The sequence below is a fragment of the Trichomycterus rosablanca genome, chromosome 14, assembly GCF_030014385.1.
Source record: "Trichomycterus rosablanca isolate fTriRos1 chromosome 14, fTriRos1.hap1, whole genome shotgun sequence".
Lineage (NCBI taxonomy): Eukaryota > Metazoa > Chordata > Actinopteri > Siluriformes > Trichomycteridae > Trichomycterus > Trichomycterus rosablanca.
In genome coordinates, this window is record NC_086001.1 from 24,874,442 (window position 1) to 24,897,488 (window position 23,047).

The following is a 23,047-nucleotide window of genomic DNA, read 5'->3' on the forward strand; positions in this document are numbered from 1 at the left end:
GGCGGAGTGGAGAGGGGGAGTGAGTAGGGAGCGGATTGAGATTAAGGAGATGCTCCCTGACGGCACTTCATGTTTACAAAAAGACTGTTTCTGTTTCTGCTCACCACGCTATCCTGCAAAATAACACCAGCAAAAGTTAAGCTTATGTTTTTCTCAGATTGAGCTCCCTGATGTGTGTCTCATGAATTAGTTTATATTATTATTAGGGCTCTCGTAATCGCGATTAACGCGTTACATTTTTGTCCACTCTTTATGAAAAGCAGTGAATTGTACAGTTCTAATAAGCTGTTAATGTTTTGATGTTACATTTAGAAAATTAGAAGTATGCAGAGTAAAAACATCAACATGATTTTACTATTTAAACAAACAAATGCAAAAACAAATGTGAACAAAATGTGCAGGTTTTTAAACTTTACAGTATTTTGTTTTGAGTGTAATCACCTCATTTGTTTTTCAGTCCTTTGTTATTGTTTAATATTATTTTTAAAATCACAGAGCTGGTCCTGACTGCTTCAGTTCTGGACGTGTTAAACTTTATAAAACAGTCTTTGTTGCTTTTGCAGTTTAGTTAGAGAAGCTTCAGGTGTGACGCTCCACATCATTCATATGCTTGTATTTCTGTTTAGTACCGCAACAGCGATTTAGAGCCTAAATTCTGATCCTTAACCAGCGTTACATCTGACTTAAGTAGTAAAAATAGTAAATAAACAATTCAGAAGTTTGTGTCTTGTTAAAAACTCCACCGTCAATCACACTCAGTTCTGTTCGCATTACAGTGAAGCTGATACACTCGCTCACACACGCGCATACGCAAATCGAAACGTACGGATATTTAAAGACACGGCGCTCTCGTCAAAATCAATCCTGTTGTATTGCATGTTTGATGTACATTTATTTACATCTCATTTTTAATTGCCACGAACCTCATGCGGGCCGGTTGGGGATGTCTCGCGGGCCGAATGTGGCCCGCAGGCCGTACAATGCCCAGGTCTGGCTTAGAGTGTGGAAACAGTTTTTCTCGTCAGAGTACGCTTAAACAACACCAGCACATTCACACAGGAGAGAAACAGTATCACTGCTCAGAGTGTGGGAAGAGTTTTACTTACAGTAATGCTCTTAAAGTACACCAGCATATTCACACTGGAGAAAAGCCGCATCACTGCTCAGAGTGTGGAAAGAGTTTTGCTCAACAGGTTAAACTTCAAATACACCAGCGTATTCACATAGAAAAACTACATCACTGTTAAGAGTGTGGGAAGTATTTTATTGCATATTATGTTCTCCAACAACACCAGCGCATTCACACAGGAGAGAGGTCGTATCACCGTTCACTGTCTGAAAAGAACTTTAGTGAAAGGAATATTCTTTAAATACACCACACCAGCGCATTCACATAAGAGGATGACCCATATTGCTGCTTATAGTGCGGATGAAGTTTTACTGGAAGCAGTATTTTTAATAGACACCAGTACGGTCACACAGAAGTTACGTTTTTGTGACTGACACCGTCTTGAAAAACACCAGCGCATTTAGAGGAGAAAATAAAATGATACTCCTCTACTGCATGTACAAAAAAAGCTATGTGTACTTTCTTTTTCTACTGATATCCACTAGAACTGTTCTACTTCAATTATCAAATGTACATGATGGTATGAATATTATCATTAATCATCAAATGTAATGTGGTGTAATGTACCAACCTCAGATCTGAATCTGTTTTTGTTCTTTATTCAAGTTTAATCTACTTTAATAAACACAGAACAACTTTTACTTTCAAGTGGAAGAATTTTACCCTGGTCTTTATGGTGTTTGCATAAATTATTCATATTATGAATGCTAAGTTTTCATAAATGAATAGCCTCTTACTTTAACACTTCTAGGTCTACACTCCAAAATTCTAATCTTTAGATGATTTCCACTTAGCATATAATGAACCGTCCTCAACCAGAATGTACATGAGAAGGTGTGAATGGAGGGCTGTGGACTGAACAGTGTTGCATTGTTCTATCATCATGAGTCTTTGTTCTTTGTGTTTATCTATAGACCAAATTAGTGGTAGCTAAACTCCTTTGTTAAAAGAAATACTCATATTTACATTTAATTATCCCACCATCTTCTAGTGCATAAAACCCAGTTCATATAAATCCTAGTGAAGAAAAGTAAGTAAGTAAGTAAATTTTATTTATAAAGCACTCTTAAAACAACTTACGTTGACCAAAGTGCTGTACATTAAACAAGCATACATAAGACAACAAGAGTAAAACCAAATAAAAATACAGAGTAAGGGACAAAATAAAACAGATAAAAATAGATTAAACAATTATAATTACCACGGCTAAATGCCAGCTTATAAAGGTATGTTTTTAGGAGTGATTTAAAAACAGCGGCCGAAGGTGCTTGTCGAATATTAGGAGGTACAGTGTTCCATAGCCTCGGAGCATAAACTGCAAATGCACGATCACCTTTTAGCTTCAAACGAGCCCTAGGAACAGTCAACAAGTTCTGAGTGGCTGATCTTAAAGATCACTGTGCGGTTGTGAGAGAAAGCATACCACTGAGATAAGCCGGGGCTTGACCATTAAGCGCTTCAAAAACAAATAAAAGCACTTTAAACTGAATCCTGTGCTGAACAGGCAGCCAATGTAGTGAGGCAAGGACAGGTGTAATATGGTTTCTTTTCTTGGTATTAGTCAGTAACCTTGCTGCTGCATTCTGGACTACCTGCAAGCGCCGCAACAGAGACTGACTAATCCCAATATACAGAGAATTACAGTAGTCAATTCTTGCAGAAATGAATGCATGAATAACTTTTTCCAGGTCAGAATAGCAGAGAAAAGGCTTAATCTTCGCAATATTTCTGAGCTGGAAGAAGCTATTCCTTACCACAGAGTTGATTTGTTTATCAAATCGGAGGTCAGAATCAAAGATAACACCAAGATTTCTCACAGATGTTTTGACACATGTAGACAAGTGACCAAGGTTATTGGAGACACTATTGATGTGATGAGGACCCCCAAAAATTATAACCTCTGACTTGCTTTTATTCAGCTGAAGAAAATTATCAGCCATCCACCTCTCTATGTCCTCAAGACAACTGCTAAGAGATGCTAACGAGCCATTGTCATTCGGTCTAATGGGAAGATAAAGCTGTATGTCATCAGCATACAGGTGAAAGCTGACATTGTGCTTCCTAATTATTTGACCCAATGGCAGCATATATAGAGAAAAAAGGAGGGGCCCTAGTATGGACCCTTGTGGAACACCACAAGAGACAGCAGAAGAAGAGAAATAGCTGCTAATATTCACTGAAAAGGTTCTATTCTTAAAATAAGATATGAACCAATTCGGGCCTCTCCCTGTAACCCCACCCACTTTTCCAGGCGACCAACAAGTATGTCATGGTCAACAGTATCAAAAGCGGAACTAAGGTCCAATAAAATGAGGATGGCACAATTTCCCTCATCAACAGTAAGTAGCAAGTCATTTGTCACCTTCAGAAGAGCAGATTCAGTGCTGTGCATAGACTTAAAACCAGATTGAAAAATCTCAAAAATACCATCTTTACTCAAAAATGGTAAAAGCTGAGAATATACAACCTTTTCCAGCAATTTAGCCAAGAATGGTAATTTAGAAATTACTAAGCACTGTAACATCAAGATTATGCTTTTTGAGCAGAGGTGTAACTACAGCATGTTTAAAGCATGCTGGAACAGTACCAGTGGCTAGGGAAGTATTAATGATATCCAGGACAAAAGGTCCTAATATATCAAATGTCTCCCTAACTATCTGTGGGGGCATCACATCAAGTGGGGAGGTTGTTGGCTTTGTTTTCAGCACCAAATCTGTTAATTCAGAGATTGAAACAGCCTCAAACTCTTTAAACACACCTGGGCACGGCGGTGGAAGTGGAGAATCTATACCCAAGTAAGTAATGCCAGACCTAATTGTTTCAGTTTTTTCCACAAAAAAGTTAAAAAACTCTTCACATACTCTAGGAGAAGGAACCTAGATTATGCTTGAAAAGTATGCCTCTCTAGCAGACTTAACAGCTAGCTGATAGTCTTCAGGCAACCTTTAAAAATATCCAAACTTACTTGCAATCTGTCCTTTCTCCATTTCCGTTCCGCTCTTTTACAAGCCTGTCTAATTTCCTGTGTGGCTGCATTTAACCAGGGCTGAACTTTTGGTTTTAAGTGTTTAAATTTCATAGGGGCAAGAGAATCCAGAACAGTTGAACAGTTATAATTAAAAGAAGTAACTAACTCATCCACATTAGCATGAGTCTGACCATAGATGGGCAATTTTAACATGTCAGAAAAGGCTCTGGAAAAATCGTTAGATGTAGACGAAGTGATAATCCTTGACCAGTGCCCTAAAACAGGAGCAGGGAAATGCACAGTTAAAGTTGAGCTAAAGACTACTGGCATATGATCAGAGAAACTAGCCTCCTCCATATCTAGTTTGTCAATATCAAAACCAGATGAAAACACCAAATCAAGTGTGTGACCTTGCATATGGGTGGGCTTATGAATATGTTGAATAAAACTAAAAGAGTCCAGTAGTTGATTAAAATCATTCACCTGATATTTATCAGGGCAGCAGACATGAATATTAAAATCACCAAGAAGCAGAATGCTGTCAGACACAGGTACAATCATAGCAAGGAATTCAACAAACTCAGTGATAAAGTCGCTGTTTGGTTTTGGAGGTCTGTATACTACTGCACAGAGTAATGGAAGAACAGAGTGAGATTTAAAAACCAGTGCTTCAAAACTTTAAAAGTCCCAATATTCAGCATTTGGCATCTCAGACGCTGTTTAAAAACCACCGCAACTCCTCCGCCTCTACCCGTATTCCGAGGTAAACTGAAGAAACCGCAGTCTATTGGGCAAAGTTCCAAGAAGGGGGTGGTGTCGCTAGCCGATTCACCACCTGTAGCCCATGTCTCAGTTAAAAACAACAGGTCCAAACCATGAGAAGTGAAAAAGTCATTTAAAATAAACGTCTTATTGTGGACAGAGCGCGCATTTATCAGTGCCATATGGACTGACACAGAGTGAGACTGCAGTAACGCTGTGTGTTCCAGTGCTCTGAGATTGACAGTATTAACTCCTCTGTTTCTGACTCGGAGTCTCTGCCGTGGCTGGAGGTGTGTAGCGGGCTGATCAGGAACCACAGGTACCAGCCAGGTGTAACGCGGTTCGAGACTACACGGAGATACTGCTCGGGAGTTCTGGCCATTGGGAGTATATGGCGCATGCCTAGAAAACCCCACTTTACCATCCGAGCAGTTCCTTACTCTCACTGGGACAAGCTTTCTCCGGGAGCCCCTGTGAATATATAACGAGGCCGGCGAAGGAGTCCAAGCTGTTTGATGACTAGAATACACGATGGAGTAGTGTAACTGTTGAACTTCATCAGCTGGTCAGCAGAATAGTTCAACATTGTGCCGATCGCAGGAAAACTCACCCAACCGTTCACCACGTAGCTGTAAATTGTAATCCAGACCGTTTTAGGATGTGAAGAAGACGTACCAGCGTCCGCGTCTTTTAAAATGATCCAACACACACACCATAGTCTTTTAGTATCCAACAGGCGCTGAGATTATCCGATGAAAAAGAAATAGAGCAACAGCAGCGGTAGTAATAACATGAGTGTGTAAAAAGATAAAAATGAAAAGAAAAATACGATAAAAATACAATAAAATATGATAAAATATGATAAAATACGATAACGGTAGCGGCAGCCAGATGCACCAGCGTCCACCATCAAGAGTCTTGTTACAGAAAAATGTAAGTAGTATTCACATATCAGCACTGGAGTAAACAACATTCATGGTAAAATGAACACAGCATTGGGTTGTTGTAACAACTCAGCACAATGGTTAAACTGCACAACCCAACAAGTTAAAATAACCCATCATGTGTTCTGTCCAATATTTACACAGTGCCGGGTTGCCAAATAACACATTTTCACCTTTCGGCCTTTTCTTTCCTGTATACCCAAAACAGTCGCCATTGCAGGTCTACAACACGTTACAAAAACACTTGGGACAAAAGAGCCATAAACACTCTATTTCTTATAAATTATAAAATCTGTACCCGAGCAACAAACTGTAATTTATTTCTAGCACCACTAGATGGCGACGATGTCTGTACAACATTTTGAACTTCACTTTAAAAGTCAGTTGAATGTGTTTTACTGTAGTAAGAATGAAAGTATGAGCTGATCTTTGTCTCATTGTGTAGCTTTGATGAAGAAAAAGCCGCTGGGTCAGTGTGTAACAGGAGGTTTGGAGTGAAGGTGGGTGTGTGTGGATAAAAGCTTCCAGCACCAGGCGGTCTCCCATCCAAGTAATAACCAGGCCCGATCTTGCTTAGATTCCAAGACCGGGCATTCTCAGGGTGGTGTAGCGAGAGACGCTGTGAACAAGTTGCTTCTTATAGACGTCCATTTTTGTATGTATGATTTGTGTTCATTTTATTTATTTAAATTATCCTCTAGGCCACCCAAGGAGGATGGAGGTCCCTGCTGAGTCTGGTTCCTCTCAAGGTTTTTTCTGTAATTTAAAAGAAGTTTTTTCTTCTTACTGTCACCCTCGGTGTGCTTAACAGGGGTTTTTGGTCTGTTGGTCCTGGATTCTGTAAAGTTGCTTTGAGACCATGTTCAGTGTAAAAAGCGCTATATAAATAAATGTGACTTGACTTGTATTATTGTTTGGCACCTCTTGTGACCATTGTTCACACAGGCACTGACTTAATTAAAGTGTAAAAGCATAATAAGCACCGTCTATAAATAAATGAATCTTGTGCTTCCACTTGAGATTTTTGTTTACGTGAACAATGTCTGAAATTTGACGAGCTTGATTAGTTTGTAATATGTGTTAAGATGATGAATGAACCTAAACACTTGCTTTTAATTGTTAATTACTTATTTATTTATTTATTTATAAAATAAAAATAAAAGTAAGAGAGAGTTAAAGGTTCTGCTGTATAAAGTGTTTTGTGTGGTTTTGTAGGCAGCAGTGAGCGACTTTTCTGGTACATGGTTAAGAAAAGGTTAAATACAGATGATTTGTTGTTGTTGTTTTTGTACTAAATGCAATAAGCTTTTATCCACACACACCCACCTTCACTCCAAACCTCCTGTTACACACTGACCCAGCGGCTTTTTCTTCATCAAAGCTACACAATGAGACAAAGATCAGCTCATACTTTTATTCTTACTACAGTAGAACACATTCAACTGACTTTTAAAGTGAAGTTCAAAATGTTGTACAGACATCGTCTCCATCTAGTGGTGCTAGAAATAAATTACAGCTTGTTGCTTGGGTACAGATTTGTGACTTTATTATTATTATTATTTTATTTTTATAATTATTAATTGTTACTTTATGTTTGTTGTAATAAAAATAAACTCTTCATGTTTTAAGTGTAAAAGCATAAACAGCACCATCTATAAAGATGAATCCTCTTGTTGGTTTGTAGTGTTATTTTTAAGCTTCTACTGGTGTGAATGTGTGAGTTGGAAAACAAAACATGACATTAGAGAAACTGCATGGAAGAACGTCTACTACTGACTGTAGTCCTCTCTAAAGCTACCTGAGCAGTGTTGGGGTAATTACTCAAAAAAGTAATCCATTACTCATTACTTATTACTTAACTAAAATTGTAATGGGATTACTTTACTCATTACATCCTGGAAAATATAATCTCGTTCCTCATTACTTTACTTTCACGTTACATTCTAAACCCAAACAAATACTGTATACTGGAATCACATCTACAAACAAATTCCATTTATTTACTTTATTTATTTAGTTTTAAAAATCCTCTCTTGTGCAGAGATGTGCCTGTGTTTGTTTCTGCTTTAAAACATACACGCCATGAACCAATCAGATTTAACATCATTAAACAAGTTTATTTCTTAATTATTTGTCCTTATACTAGAGGAGCGACTCGGTTCCTTTAGTTCATTTCAAAGAGTCGTTCAATAGAATCGGTTCGTTTGTGAACGACTCATCCCTCATCACAGTAACTGTAATGTCATTACAAGTATGTAACTGTAACGCGTTACATGACTTCGTTACAGATAAAAAGTAATCACGTGACTGTACCGCGTTCCCCCCAACACTGTAGCTGAGAGATACAGGGCTAATGGAGATGTTTTACTGCTAAGCTGCTGTTCAACTCCAGTCCAGTTGGTGGCGCTGGTGCGTCTTAAGTTGTTCTGCCAACCGCCATTAAACATCATAAGAAGAACAAGAAGCTGCTGTGTTTGTGCTGTAGAGCCTCATCTGTAAGTAAAATATGTATTTAATTATAACCCTTATATTTAATTATAACCACATTCTAATTAATAATAAAACTAGAGTTCATAATAAAACATCACTGTGAGGATTTGAGGAGCTTTAACTCCAGTTTTATTTAAACAAACAAACTATTAGCTGCTCCGCTAACTGTTAGCATCACACATGATTCAGTACTGATGAACCGATTCATTGAACCGATGAATCAGTGGATTGTAACGGATTCAGAGTTTATTCATTATTAAATCTAACATTTTGATATAAACGCGTCACATTTTCAGCTTTGTTTACAGTTTTTAATGTTTGATAGAAACAGCGAGTTCTTGTAGCTTTGTTTACAGGTTGTTTTACAGGTTTATAGTAAAAGTTAAAAGTATTAGTACAGCACTGTTATTGGGAGTGGATGAGAAACTAGATGTAAAGAACATCAGACTTAATCATTTCACTTTGGGCCACAAAACCACTTCCACCAAACTCAAAGGGTTGTTTCCCAGACAGGGATTAAGGCTTATAGTCCGGGACTACATGTTGCTTTAAATAGAGAATCTCCATTCAAAATGCTGTGTAGTCTAGGACTAGGCTTAATCCCTGTCTGTGAAACCAACCCAAAAAGTTCTATTAGAAGTCTTTTCTGTCTGATGCTGCTCAGTCCCATAATAGTTTCAACATTTTCACTCTGTTTACAGCCTCACAGCATTAAAAATAAACAGTTAAAACAGTCTGAAAGAGTATTCCTGGATTTCTCTTTAATAGGGAATAAAGTACATTTGTCTATCTGTCTGTCTGCCTGTCAGATCTTTTAATAATGCAGTCAGCAGAAGAGGGACACGTCACCCCCATAGATCTACAAAATGAAGGATTCCAAGAGAAACTAATAAAAAAGGAGGAGGAAGAAGATGGAAGTTACTTCTGTAAGTAAATGTGGAGCAATTTGCCATGTTAGTACAGTACAGTGTGGTTAGTACAGTAAAAATAATAAGAGAATGTGGATAGTGGGATTAGAACCTGTACTGTACCGTACTGTCCTGTGTAGAAGTGCTGATACTTCCAGTCTGGATTAAATCTAAGTATTTATTTGTGGTAACTAAACCCACAACCTTCAGTTTCCTCCAGTTGTTGAGTTTCTTCTTCACATATTGATGGATTTCAGGTGAAGGAACTTTAATCCCTGTGGAACACGTCACCTCTGAGGAACACCTCACCCCAGAGGACCAACAGTGTGGAGGTTTCCAGATGAAGCCTGTGAAGAAGGAAGAATCTGAAGATAAAGATGAACTCAGTAAGATATTTTTTATCTTGAGTAAAATAAGATTTGGATTGAATAGAATCAGAGGAACCTGGGATGAAGCATCATACAGTGAAAGCTTGTATTGTGCTCATGCAGATCAGTGTGAGCAGGAAATGATGAATGCAGGATGAATCACGTTACAGGACTTTAGCATCAGATCTCAGTTTAACAATTACTAACAGTATTTATTATTTATATGTTATAAATGTTTTTGATTATTTATAATGTTATAAATGTATTTGATTATTTATAATGTTATAAATGTTTTTGATTATTTATAATGTTATAAATGTATTTGATTATTTATAATGTTATAAATGTATTTGATTATTTATAATGTTATAAATGTATTTATTATTTATAATGTTATAAATGTATTTGATTATTTATAATGTTATAAATGTATTTATTATTTATAATGTTATAAATGTATTTGATTATTTATAATGTATAAATGTATATTATTATTTATAATGTTATAAATGTATTTGATTATTAATAATGTTATAAATGTATTTGATTATTTATAATGTTATAAATGTATTTGATTATTTATAATGTTATAAATGTATTTGATTATTTATAATGTTATAAATGTATTTGATTATTTATAATGTTATAAATGTATTTGATTATTTATAATGTTATAAATGTATTTGATTATTTATAATGTTATAAATGTATTTGATTATTTATAATGTTATAAATGTATTTATTATTTATAATGTTATAAATGTATTTGATTATTTATAATGTTATAAATGTATTTGATTATTTATAATGTTATAAATGTATTTGATTATTTATAATGTTATAAATGTATTTATTATTTATAATGTTATAAATGTATTTGATTATTTATAATGTTATAAATGTATTTGATTATTTATAATGTTATAAATGTATTTGATTATTTATAATGTTATAAATGTATTTGATTATTTATAATGTTATAAATGTATTTGATTATTTATAATGTTATAAATGTATTTATTATTTATAATGTTATAAATGTATTTGATTATTTATAATGTATAAATGTATATTATTATTTATAATGTTATAAATGTATTTGATTATTTATAATGTTATAAATGTATTTGATTATTTATAATGTTATAAATGTATTTGATTATTTATAATGTTATAAATGTATTTGATTATTTATAATGTTATGAATGTATTTGATTATTTATAATGTTATGAATGTATTTGATTATTTATAATGTTATAAATGTATTTGATTATTTTCTGCTTCAGAACTGAACAAGGATTTCTGCTGCTCCTTGTGTCCACGTTCCTCTACAACCCAAAATCAGCTCCACAATCACATCAAGAGCTGCAACCATGATAAATATGAGACTCTGGTGAAGATTAAGACTGAACATGAGGATCTGACGCCCACCAGAAGCTCCAGTAATCAGCAAACGTCCTCTGGTACTGTCAGCATTAACACCTCTCTCAGTCCCACACAGGAAGAAAACGTCTGCTCACAGTGTGGGAAGAGCTTCAGGTGCCTGAGTGCTCTCAAGATACACCAGCGCATTCACACTGAAGTGAAGCTGTATCAATGCTCACAATGTGGGAAGAGTTTTATTACACAGAGTAATCTTAAAGAACACCAGCACATTCACACTGGACAAAAACCGTATCAGTGCTCACAGTGTGGGAAGAGTTTTATTACACAGAGTAATCTTAAAGAACACCAGTGCATTCACACTGGAGAGAAACCGTATCAGTGCTCACAGTGTGGGAAGAGTTTTAATAGACAGAGTAATCTTAAAATACACCAGCGCATTCACACTGGAGAGAAACCATATCAATGCTTACAGTGTGGAAAGAGTTTTAATAGACAGAGTGATCTTAAAATACACCAGCGCATTCACACTGGAGAAAAACCGTATCAGTGCTCACAGTGTGGAAAGAGTTTTAATAGACAGAGTAATCTTAAAATACACCAGCGCATTCACACTGAAGAGAAACCATATCAGTGCTTACAGTGTGGAAAGAGTTTTAATAGACAGACTGATGTCAAAAAACACCAGCGCATTCACACTGGAGAGAAACCGTATCAATGCTCACAGTGTGGAAAGAGTTTTAATAGACAGAGTGATTTTAAAATACACCAGCGCATTCACACCGGAGAGAAACCGTATCAGTGCTCACAGTGTGGAAAGAGTTTTAGTTGTCAACGTTATCTCAAAGAACACCAGCGCATTCACACTGGAGAGAAACCATATCAGTGCTCAAAGTGTGGAAAGAGTTTTACTCAACAGAGTAATCTCAAATTACACCAGCGCATTCACACTGGAGAGAAATCGTATCAGTGCTCACAGTGTGGAAAGAGTTTTATTACACAGAGTAATCTTAAAATACACCAGCGCATTCACACTGGAGAGAAACCGTATCAGTGCTCACAGTGTGGAAAGAGTTTTAATGGACAGAGTAATCTTTAAACACACCAGCGCATTCACATTTTACAGAAATGATGCTTACAGTGTTGGAGCTGCTTTGCTCATTTATCAGCACTTAGACACAAGTGTGACTCATCAGACTCACCAAACAAGCTAAAATATAAAAACATAAAATATAGTGAGTGAGTGTTGAGGAGAAATGGTTAGCAATGAATGAATTATACTGTGTAATTAATAGGTAATTAATTACACAGTAAACATTAATAAGTAAATAGTAATAATAAAAGTATAAATCTTTAGGTTAAACTATTACTGGGAAAGAATGTGATTATCTATAGTGGAGTGAATGGTGGGTAGAACCAGGAGGTTTAGAGCCTGATGTAAGTGAATGCTATCAGTTAATAGTGGAAGTGAATTGAAAAAAAAAAAAAGGTATTGAATCGGCTAGCATATATTGGTCTTAGTGATGCTGTGCTTGATTGGTTTTCTTCATACATTTCTAGACGTGTACAGTATGTTCACAGTAACTCCTGTTACTAGTGGTGTCCCTCAGGGCTCTGTCTTGGGGCCTCTACTATTTATAATTTACCTGCTTCCCATTGGACGTATCTTTAGGAAATACAACATTCAATTTCATTGTGATGCGGATGACACCGAACTATACCTGTCCACTGTGCTCACGACTACTCTTCCTCCTCCATCTCTCTCTGATTGTCTAATAGAATTAAGAACAATTACAATTTTCTCAAATTAAATGCTGATAAAACTGAAATTCTTCTTATAGGTAGAAAATCTCCTCTCTCTAAATCTAACAAATTCTCAGTGATGATAGTCATCAAATTTTGAAGTGTATTACCCCCTGATTTCTTCTTTTCTTAAATATTTATCATCTGAATGGATTCAGATATTAAAACTAAATTAAATAAAAGACAAACTAAATATTTAAAAACATAAAAGAGAAAATTTGTGTACATTACAAAATGGTAAATGTGATTATTTTCACCTTAAACTTCTTTCTTCCCAAGTCTATTATAAGCAAAATCTTATTATATAAATGATCATTTTCCTTTTGAACCACAGGTTTGTCATTTCAGCAGTAGCGAGCGCTTATGACCAATAATAACTGAGAGACGTTTGGTGTTTCTAGGCTGTTTAGTACATTAAGCCACATGAGGTGTTCTAGACTCTCCTGGAGAAGCTGATTCTCACCTGATTTCTCCTGAGCTGTAAAACACAAGTTTAAAAGTGAAACCAGCACATGGTGAGGAATAATGCAGCAGAACTTAGATACGTGTGGATGGTTTCAGAGGGGATTTGATTCTTTCACAGAAATGGTTGTTTGTATTGTGATACGTTCGTTCAGCCTTCATCAGTTTATTTCTGCTCTGCTTTTTCTTTCATTAAGTCAGTGTATGCCTGTGTGGGTAAAAATCTGGGTGTAAATTCATATATCTAGCTGTTGATATTTGCCCTTGTAAATTCTAATCTTAAGGCTGGGTTCAGAAATAGGGGTTGGTTCAGGATCTGGTTCCTTTTTTTAAATTTAAAAACAGTAAAATCCATAAAATCTTTTTTACCCACCACCATCAGACTCTACAACGAGTCTCTTCACAGTCGAGGCAGCCAGATCTAATGTTGCTGGACTGATTAGGGCTGTTTTTCCTTGATCGTAAACCACTTATTCACCGAAGTCACTTTATTTTCTGGACCCCCAATTTGCTGTCACATTTTGTTATTGTCATTATTATTATTGTTATTAATAATCTAGTGATAGTAATGGTAATAATGTTGATAACAGTGGTGATAATGGTAGTGGTAATTATAATGGTAATAATAAATGTGTATATTGATACTTTATTGATACAGTTTAATGTTTTTTACTCCATATTTGTATATAGCCGTGCCCCTGTATATTCCTCCCTTACTGTTTTGTTCTTTATTCTATGGTTGTGCAATATGTGTAGAGTTCTGTGTAGAGTTCTGTGTTTTGCTGCTGTAATGAAACAATTTCCATCGGGATTAATAAAGTTCTTATCTATATCATATTATTTTTATTTAACAATTCTACAAGTGCCACCTTTTAAAGTTCCAATCAGTTTTACCTTTTATTTTTGAACAGAAATTAATTTGCATAGTAAAAATAACATATTACAGAAATAACAGCTGAAGTACAATTTCAGGTGCTGAAACTTCAATGTACAACTGAATACAACTGAACAGAAGCAAATATTTAAGAATGCAGTATGTAGTGTGGGACTGCAATCATTATACAACAGATAAATGGGTTATACAGCTGACAGTAGTAGTAACACAATATTCCCAGCAAAACAACTTACAATAATAAATCAGATAGAATCTAAAGCAACTGAGTTATTGACACCATATAAACATCTCAGAAAACAGTCCAAAATGTTTAGCTAATATCAATTTAATTTTATGTCATCACATCTTCACAAGTGAAATCATCTTAAATCTAGTCAGTACATGTCTTATCATTTTATTATTGTTTTAACTAGTTTTAAGTAATTTTACCTAATAAAAGTGGTTCCTATGAAAGATAGTCGTGCTTGATTCAAGCATTATTTCTTGGATAATGCAATTTTGTTCAAAGGAATAAAACTTTCTCTCGAAAAAATGACCTAATACAAGTACAACACGTCTAATAAGAAGTTAATCTAATACATCTGTAGTATTAATTGGATTAAAATAATGATCGATTAATTAATTATATAATTAATTAATTATATAATTGATAGCCTTTATAACGGAGCACCACCAGCGATTTTGGATTTAAAGGTTGACCGCTGGGAACCTAAGTTTTAATATATCATACATAAACAAGTCTCTTTCCTCTGATTGTAAGTTCTTTCAAATGGACTATTCCTCGCCTCAAAGCAATTAAAAACACTGTGCCAAGTTGCATAAAACGATAATGTTTATTAAAAGAACAATAAAACTAAGAATACAATGCTTACTACCTAAATACCTAAAGATTCATGCATACATTGTTAGATGGACTACTATATAAAATTAGTTTGAGATTTACGATGGAATGATGGAAGGAAACCCTTCTAAGATCTAATTAAAGAGTATACGAGAATAGTGAAACGAATAAAACATTTGTAGTGAAACCCAACTTTTACCAAGAGCACATAAACCGTGTCACCTGGAGCCATAAGCCATAGGAGGAAGAAACGGAATACCCCAGTTTAGATCACCTCGCCGCCGGTCGTCTTGGTTGATTCTATTTCGGCCTTGGATCCGTAGAACACTTGCGGTCCTAACGTCTCTCCACCGACGAATCTCGAACACACACACGCGTACAGAAGGTGTCCGTTGGGGCCAAATGATGCTCCTTGCTGAGTCTCTCCACAGGTACGGCTCTTCCGGTCACCACGAGTTGTGTTATTCGCTCAAAAAGGTTGGATTCCTACACGCGGTCAAATAAGGACTTTGTTTGTCCAAGCGCGAAACTTTGTTTAACCCAAACTTGCGAATGCTAATGATTAGCAGGCATGCTACCATGCAGTTTTCTCTGAGGCCTGGTTGACCTCTTTCTCCAATTACTCCATCTTCTCCTTGTTCTTGGAAAACTTTCTCTCTTCCTTTTTTTTAACAAAGGCCCGCCTTGGGTTTTTAAACCTCTCAAAGAAGGGCGGAGTTACCTAAGGCAGAGCCAATAAGTTTAAATTTCTCTTTGAGGTCATGTGGCGACAGGGCTCCTCCCACCATGTACTTTTAACTACTGACAACCAGCAGGTGGCGCTAAGATACAACAATACATGAGTTGATTAAGTTTACAAATTAAGTTTGTAAAAGTTAGATCTTTGTGGAAGTTTTCTAACTCAACTCTTAATAGTACCTAAAATTATACAAGAAAATCTTAAGTCATTCATGGATTATGCCAGTACCACATACAAAAAAAATCACACACATTGAATCAAAGCATACAGTATGGGTCTTCACATCTTTAACACTGGTATGAGGTCCATGAAGAGTAAATAGAACAAACGAAGCCACACGTCACTTGTATCATAACACATACAAATTTGTCAAAGTAATTGTAAGAAGGTCCTTTGGTTAGAATGAACTTATTTTAGTTCATTTTCCATATTGTTCCAGTCTCTGAATTCCAGTGTGTGTGGGTGTGTGTGTGTGTGTGTGGACACACATTGTCTCGGGCCTCTGGACTCGTAAAAGTGGCTTTATGTCTTTAGCATCCTTTAAGTGTAAACAATCAGGGTTTAATGGTGGCATTTGGCCAGACTTGCCGGCACCCGAAAGCTGACCTTAATGCCCCGGTCTGCTTAAGGCCACAGATTACCTTGGCAATTATAGAGCTCTGATCAGTGATAAAAGATCCCCTGGGGAGTAACGGTCCAGGTCACAAAGGCCTTTTATGGTTCCCTCCGGGGTTGTAAACTCGGAGACATTCCCAGGGGGAACGTCACAAACAGTCTCTGGAGATAAACCGTCACTGGAGATCTCAATATGCAGAGAAATTGAAGACAATGTCCAGTTTTAATCCAGTAATAAGTCTTTCAATCACGTTTCCGCTACACATCTAATGTCAAAAGTTTTGAATTTAAGAAGATTTCACAACTACTGGATTAATTTGAGACAAACTGTAGAACTTTGTCTTAATTTAACTCAAAATAAACAAATGCTGGATGGATCAGGGACACAAAACAGGGTGGGTAGTAAAGACAAAGGGCTTTCTGTATCCAAAAACAGCACTTCAAGTCCTTTTCTTCCCTTCTTTTATAAAGCCATTGACGTGGACCTGATACGACATTTGTTGATAATGGCTTTCTTCAGTTTGGCTTTCTCAACTGGTTCCCATCCATGCAGTTTACCACAGATCATGGTATAAGCTGCAGTAAAAATTAAATGAACGTATGTACAGTGATTGGCTTTATAAATGAGTACTGAGAGTCTACAACACATCTATCCACAGCACTGATATACTGGCTATATTCTGACCACAATGTAATGACTGTGTTACGACGAATCTTTTGGTCGAGAGGCCCTGAAGAAGCAGTCGGATAATCCAGAAAGTACTCTTCAAAACACTTTATTAAGTGTACAAAATGATCTGTGAATATATGTCAGAGCTAAGCCTCTCGGCGCTCCTTTCTCCTGTAATCTGGGTGATCACCGAAAAAAGAGACTCTTGCGTCTGAGCGCGCAGTTTTTTAAACTAAGCTAGGCTCCTCCTCCTTCACTGCTGGTGGAGCCAATGAAATGTGCTAAACAAGCCCAGGGCTCCGCCTACCCCCCCCCCCCCCCCCCCCCCCCCTCGGTAGGAGTCAGGAAGGGAGCATGGCCGGCGCCATTTTGAACAAAGGGGACATGGCCGGCGCCATTTTGAACAAAAGACCACGTGGGTGAATGCCGGAAAACTTCCCATATTGAATTTACGTTTTTATGTTCCGAAAAACCTAACCTCCCCCCTTGAAAGCATCTTAATGCTTTCACATTAACTTTTAACTTTAGGTTAGGTGTTTCTAGATTCCAGGAGAAAAGGATAGCTGTCAGCAACCCCCCCAATTTAACCCCTTCTGACTTACATGGCCACTGGGCTGAATTCTTACAATAAAAGGTATCTAAAAATAAAAGGCTACCAGTTAAACTAAAGGAACCGTACCTATCGCAACAGCTCCTAACCCTAAAACAAACAAACAACAAAAAATAATAAAAACAGGAAATCAAAATAAAGTAATTTAACAAATAGGAAATCAAAAAGAGAAGAAAAAATAAAAACAATGGGTGCGTAGCTTCCACAGGAAGTCCGTTCAGGTTGTCCTCCACCGGACGGAGCTGCAGATATTCAGAAGGGGCCCATAGCTCCTGTTTCTCTGCATAGCTTCTACTGTCTCATGGATTCTCCCCTGTCGGTCTTACCTGTTTCCGCAGCGGCACAAACATTTATCCGATGAAACACAGAGAATATCCTTCCTAAAAATAGCAGAGTACCAAACATATATACATCGTAAACAATCCTGAACTAACCCCTTGCGTTTTGTAGCTAAACTATGTGTGTTGCACTTAACTAGTGTTTTCAAAGATGGTCTATGTGTCTGCGAACTATATGTTTATGTTTTTCTCTCCTAGTCTAACTAAATCCTCCCCCATCTTCTTGTTCCGTTCCGTTGACTCCACTGGACTCTTCTTCCACATAGTCGGTTTTGTCGGGCTTTCTGCTGTGGTTTGTTCCCTGTAGGCAGGTCCAGTTGGTGTCACTTCTGTCCCTCGGAGTGGGTCTTCCAATTCCCACGAAGTCTGCCTCTGCCAGTCCTTCCACGTCTCCTTCCTTCCTCTCGGTGTATGATCCGTAGTGCTGGTCCTCTCTCCTCATTTTCTCTGGATGGTTTTACCTTTAAGTAAGCAGAGTTAGTAGCACTTATGCCGCTCGAAGTGGGTCTTCCGGCCCACCTTCAAGGGTATCCTCCACCTCATCATCTATATGATATTTAGACAAATCAGCCAACACCATCTGGATAACTGGAGGATCCTGCCCCCCTCTGCTTCCTCTACTCACTACCTCTACCACAAATTTTTCTACTAATACTGGCGGGTGATCGGTCGTTATGCAAATCAACTGCATATAAGGTTGGGGCAGTCGTTGCTGGAGGTAAACAGACCGAGTACAAGTACAGTTCGTGTTATTTTAGTAATGAACTGCTCTAATTCTCAGCTGTTTTAACAGGATTTGAACGAAAGGTAAAGCTCTTATTTTTAGGTTTTTATTACCTTCTCCTTGTTAATCTTTGTTTCCTCAGTGAGCTCGTATCACTGCTCAGAATGTAGAAAGTGTTTAAAATCTGTCTATATATATATCTACATATATATATATATATATATATTAGGGCTGTCGAAGTTAACGCGATAATAACGCATTAACGCATTCTCAATTTAACGCGATTAAAAAAATTAGTGCCATTAACGCAAATTCTAGTTCATGTTGACACTTGACTGGTAGAACAAACGTTTTAATGTCGGACTTGCCACCGTTTTTCATTTGCGGTTTGTTAACATAATGTAACCGATCGTGGTAGTGATGCACTTGCATAATAAAGAAATAAATACACGCTATATTCACAAGTTGTCGGGAGCAGAACACTTTATTACACTTAATTAACTTCTTCTTCTGTACCGAATACCGGAAAGCTGAGTCGAGCACGTTAGTTCATGAACTATGGAAGCCCCAAAGGGTCAAAACACACTCACTTCGTGTAGAAACGTCCATCAAACCATCGTCACGATACAACCACAGACAAGTCTGATACAATAACTACGCCTTATCCCACCTAAAGCACCGCTGATCTACAATGTTTGCTGATGGAGAAATTCTAACCTACAATCTGACATTTACTGCCTAGTATGTGAGTGAATAAACTCCCTTACAGTTTTCTCTTGTCCCAGCAGTTTTTAACATCAGTACATTTAGCATAAAATGTGTTCACCATTGTAATTGTAACATTTCACTTAAAAATCCTTGTTTTCTATAACATTTACACAGATTTTTTTTAATGCGATTAATCGCGATTAACTATATGAAATTCTGAGATTAATCGCGATTAAAAATTTTAATCGTTTGACAGCCCTAATATATATACAGTGTATCACAAAAGTGAGTACACCCCTCACATTTCTGCAAATATTTCATTATATCTTTTCATGGGCCAACACTATAGACATGAAACTTGGATATAACTTAGAGTAGTCAGTGTACAGCTTGTATAGCAGTGTAGATTTACTGTCTTCTGAAAATAACTCAACACACAGCCATTAATGTCTAAATAGCTGGCAACATAAGTGAGTACACCCCACAGTGAACATGTCCAAATTGTGCCCAAATGTGTCGTTGTCCCTCCCTGGTGTCATGTGTCAAGGTCCCAGGTGTAAATGGGGAGCAGGGCTGTTAAATTTGGTGTTTTGGGTACAATTCTCTCATACTGGCCACTGGATATTCAACATGGCACCTCATGGCAAAGAACTCTCTGAGGATGTGAGAAATAGAATTGTTGCTCTCCACAAAGATGGCCTAGGCTATAAGAAGATTGATAACACCCTGAAACTGAGCTACAGCATGGTGGCCAAGGTCATACAGCGGTTTTCCAGGACAGGTTCCACTCGGAACAGGCTTTGCCAGGATCGACCAAAGAAGTTGAGTCCACGTGTTCGGCGTCATATCCAGAGGTTGGCTTTAAAAAATAGACACATGAGTGCTGCCAGCATTGCTGCAGAGGTTGAAGACGTGGGAGGTCAGCCTGTCAGTGCTCAGACCATACGCCGCACACTGCATCAACTCGGTCTGCATGGTCGTCATCCCAGAAAGAAAGCTGACGCACAAGAAAGCCCGCAAACAGTTTGCTGAAGACAAGCAGTCCAAGAACATGGATTACTGGAATGCCCTGTGGTCTGACGAGACCAAGATAAACTTGTTTGGCTCAGATGGTGTCCAGCATGTGTGGTGGCGCCCTGGTGAGAAGTACCAAGACAACTGTATCTTGCCTACAGTCAAGCATGGTGGTGGTAGCATCATGGTCTTGGGCTGCATGAGTGTTGCTGGCACTGGGGAGCTGCAGTTCATTGAGGGAAACATGAATTCCAACATGTACTGTGACATTCTGAAACAGAGCATGATCCCCTCCCTTCGAAAACTGGGCCTCATGGCAGTTTTCCAACAGGATAACGACCCCAAACACAACCTCCAAGATGACAACTGCCTTGCTGAGGAAGCTGAAGGTAAAGGTGATGGACTAAACCCAATTGAGCACCTGTGGCGCATCCTCAAGTGGAAGGTGGAGGAGTTCAAGGTGTCTAACATCCACCAGCTCTGTGATGTCATCATGGAGGAGTGGAAGAGGATTCCAGTAGCAACCTGTGCAGCTCTGGTGAATTCCATGCCCAGGAGGGTTAAGGCAGTGCTGGATAATAATGGTGGTCACACAAAATATTGACACTTTGGGCACAATTTGGACATGTTCACTGTGGGGTGTACTCACTTATGTTGCCAGCCATTTAGACATTAATGGCTGTGTGTTGAGTTATTTTCAGAAGACAGTAAATCTACACTGCTATACAAGTTGTACGCTGACTACTCTAACTTATATCCAAGTTTCATGTCTATAGTGTTGTCCCATGAAAAGATATAATAAAATATTTGCAGAAATGTGAGGGGTGTACTCACTTTTGTGATACACTGTATATATATATATATATATATATATATATATATATAATACTTAATATTTCTACATCATAAATACAGATAAAATCTGTTTCCTGTTATATTTTTCCTATTGTTCCTCATATACAGTAGAAACTAATTCACACAAATATACATACAGCATTTTACATGACTTAGATTCTTATCATAAAAGCTTTATCTAAGTTCATGTCATTTCACTTTACAGAATAGCCTTTCAATTCCTTGTTTGTGTTTAGGATTAAATGTAAATCACTTCTCTGCTGAGATAAATAGGTGTAGTTTGACTTCACCCATCATGCTTTGTGGCTTCATCTACTTCATTTGCACATGTTCCATAGATAATGAGCTAGTACTTCACACAAGAAGGTGTGAATAGTTGTCTGATGATTGACCAATGCAGAGTTTTGAACTCATCTTGGGTCTTTGTCGTCAGCTCTATTTAAGGACTAAACTCTAGACTTGTAGCTGAGTCACTTGGTAAGAAGGATCTTCTGCACGTTCTTCATTAGAAACGACCTGCTGGAGACACCAGCTTTGTTAAAGTGGCTGCCAGGATTCTAACAGGAAGGTAAAGGGTTTTCTTGTTTGTTTCTTTTACATTTATGTTGCATTTGTTGTTGTTTTTATTTTATTATGTTATTTAATTTTATCAGGTTAATATATTAAGACTGTTTAAAATAGCTTTATGCTCATAATTGTGGTGTTTTATGAAGCCTTTTTTACTCCCAGCACACCAAAGATTTACACTTGTGAACTAATTATTAGTCCTGTCATGAACTGGATTAGATTTGCTTGGTGCAGGACTGATGTTGAGAAAGTCAGATCTCTTATATCTTTATTTATATCAAGTTATTTATAGTTATTTAATTATTAATATCTGCAGTATTTATAAGTATTTTACCCTGATGTTCTTTGAATTCAGATTCTCACTTAGACGTGAAGTGAATTTAATGTTTTTATTACTAGGTGATGAGTTTAATATTATTGTGGTATTAATGTAGTAAAAGTAATTCTAATTAATCGACTTGTTTCTTTGTTTCTGTTGCTTTCCAAGGAAACAGTTTCTACAGTCTTATCAAAGCATAAACATGAAGAACTTTCATCACTGCTCAGAGTGTGGGAAGAGTTTTACTAAGCAGAGTAATCTCCAACGACACCAGCGCATTCATACAGGAGAGAAGCCATATCACTGCTCAGAGTGTGGGAAGAGTTTTTCTCATCAGACTACACTTCAACAACACCAGCGTATTCACACAGGAGAGAAGCCGTATCAGTGTTCAGAGTGTGGAAAGAGTTTTACTCAAAGTAGCGTACTCAAAAAAAACAAAAATGTCTGGGAAACTGCTGCAGTGAATTCTGAGATGGGGAGTCGGATCTTTTACTCGGTTCATTTTCAAGAGCCGTGTATATAATGACTCCCAGCAGTGCAAATCGGTTCCTTTCAGTTTAAAGGGCCGTTCAATAGAATCGAATCATTCTACGACACATCACTGGTGGTTATACAGTTTAAAATGTTTTATGGAACTAAAATGACACATTACACATCCCTAAATGTTGTAAATGTTGTATCAACATGTTTATTCTATTCTATTTTAATTAAAAACAACTATTGTGAGATTTATATCCACTTGTTATGTTTGCATTACACAGAAGAGACACGCCCTCCTGTTAAAAAAGCAACAAAGTAACGTTTACTGTGAGTACATTTTAAATGAGTTACTTTTTACTTGAGTAGATTTTTAGGCTAGTAACTTTACTCGTACTTAAGTAAAAATTCATTGAAGTAATCATATATGGAGCTAATTTAGTGCCAAAACTTC

General features: G+C 37.1%; 1 protein-coding gene and 1 pseudogene across 1 annotated transcript; one reads left to right on the forward strand and one right to left on the reverse strand.

Moving 5' to 3' along the window:
• LOC134326241 (zinc finger protein 208-like) overlaps positions 1–23,047 on the reverse strand; it is a 164,594-nt pseudogene that overhangs the window by 72,593 nt on the left and 68,954 nt on the right.
• Positions 944–11,995, forward strand: LOC134327025 (zinc finger protein 239-like; the record flags this gene model as incomplete). Its single annotated transcript, XM_063009111.1, has 2 exons — positions 944–1,026; positions 11,233–11,995. Coding segments are annotated over exons 1-2 (846 nt in total), but the record flags the coding sequence as incomplete, so codon positions are not given.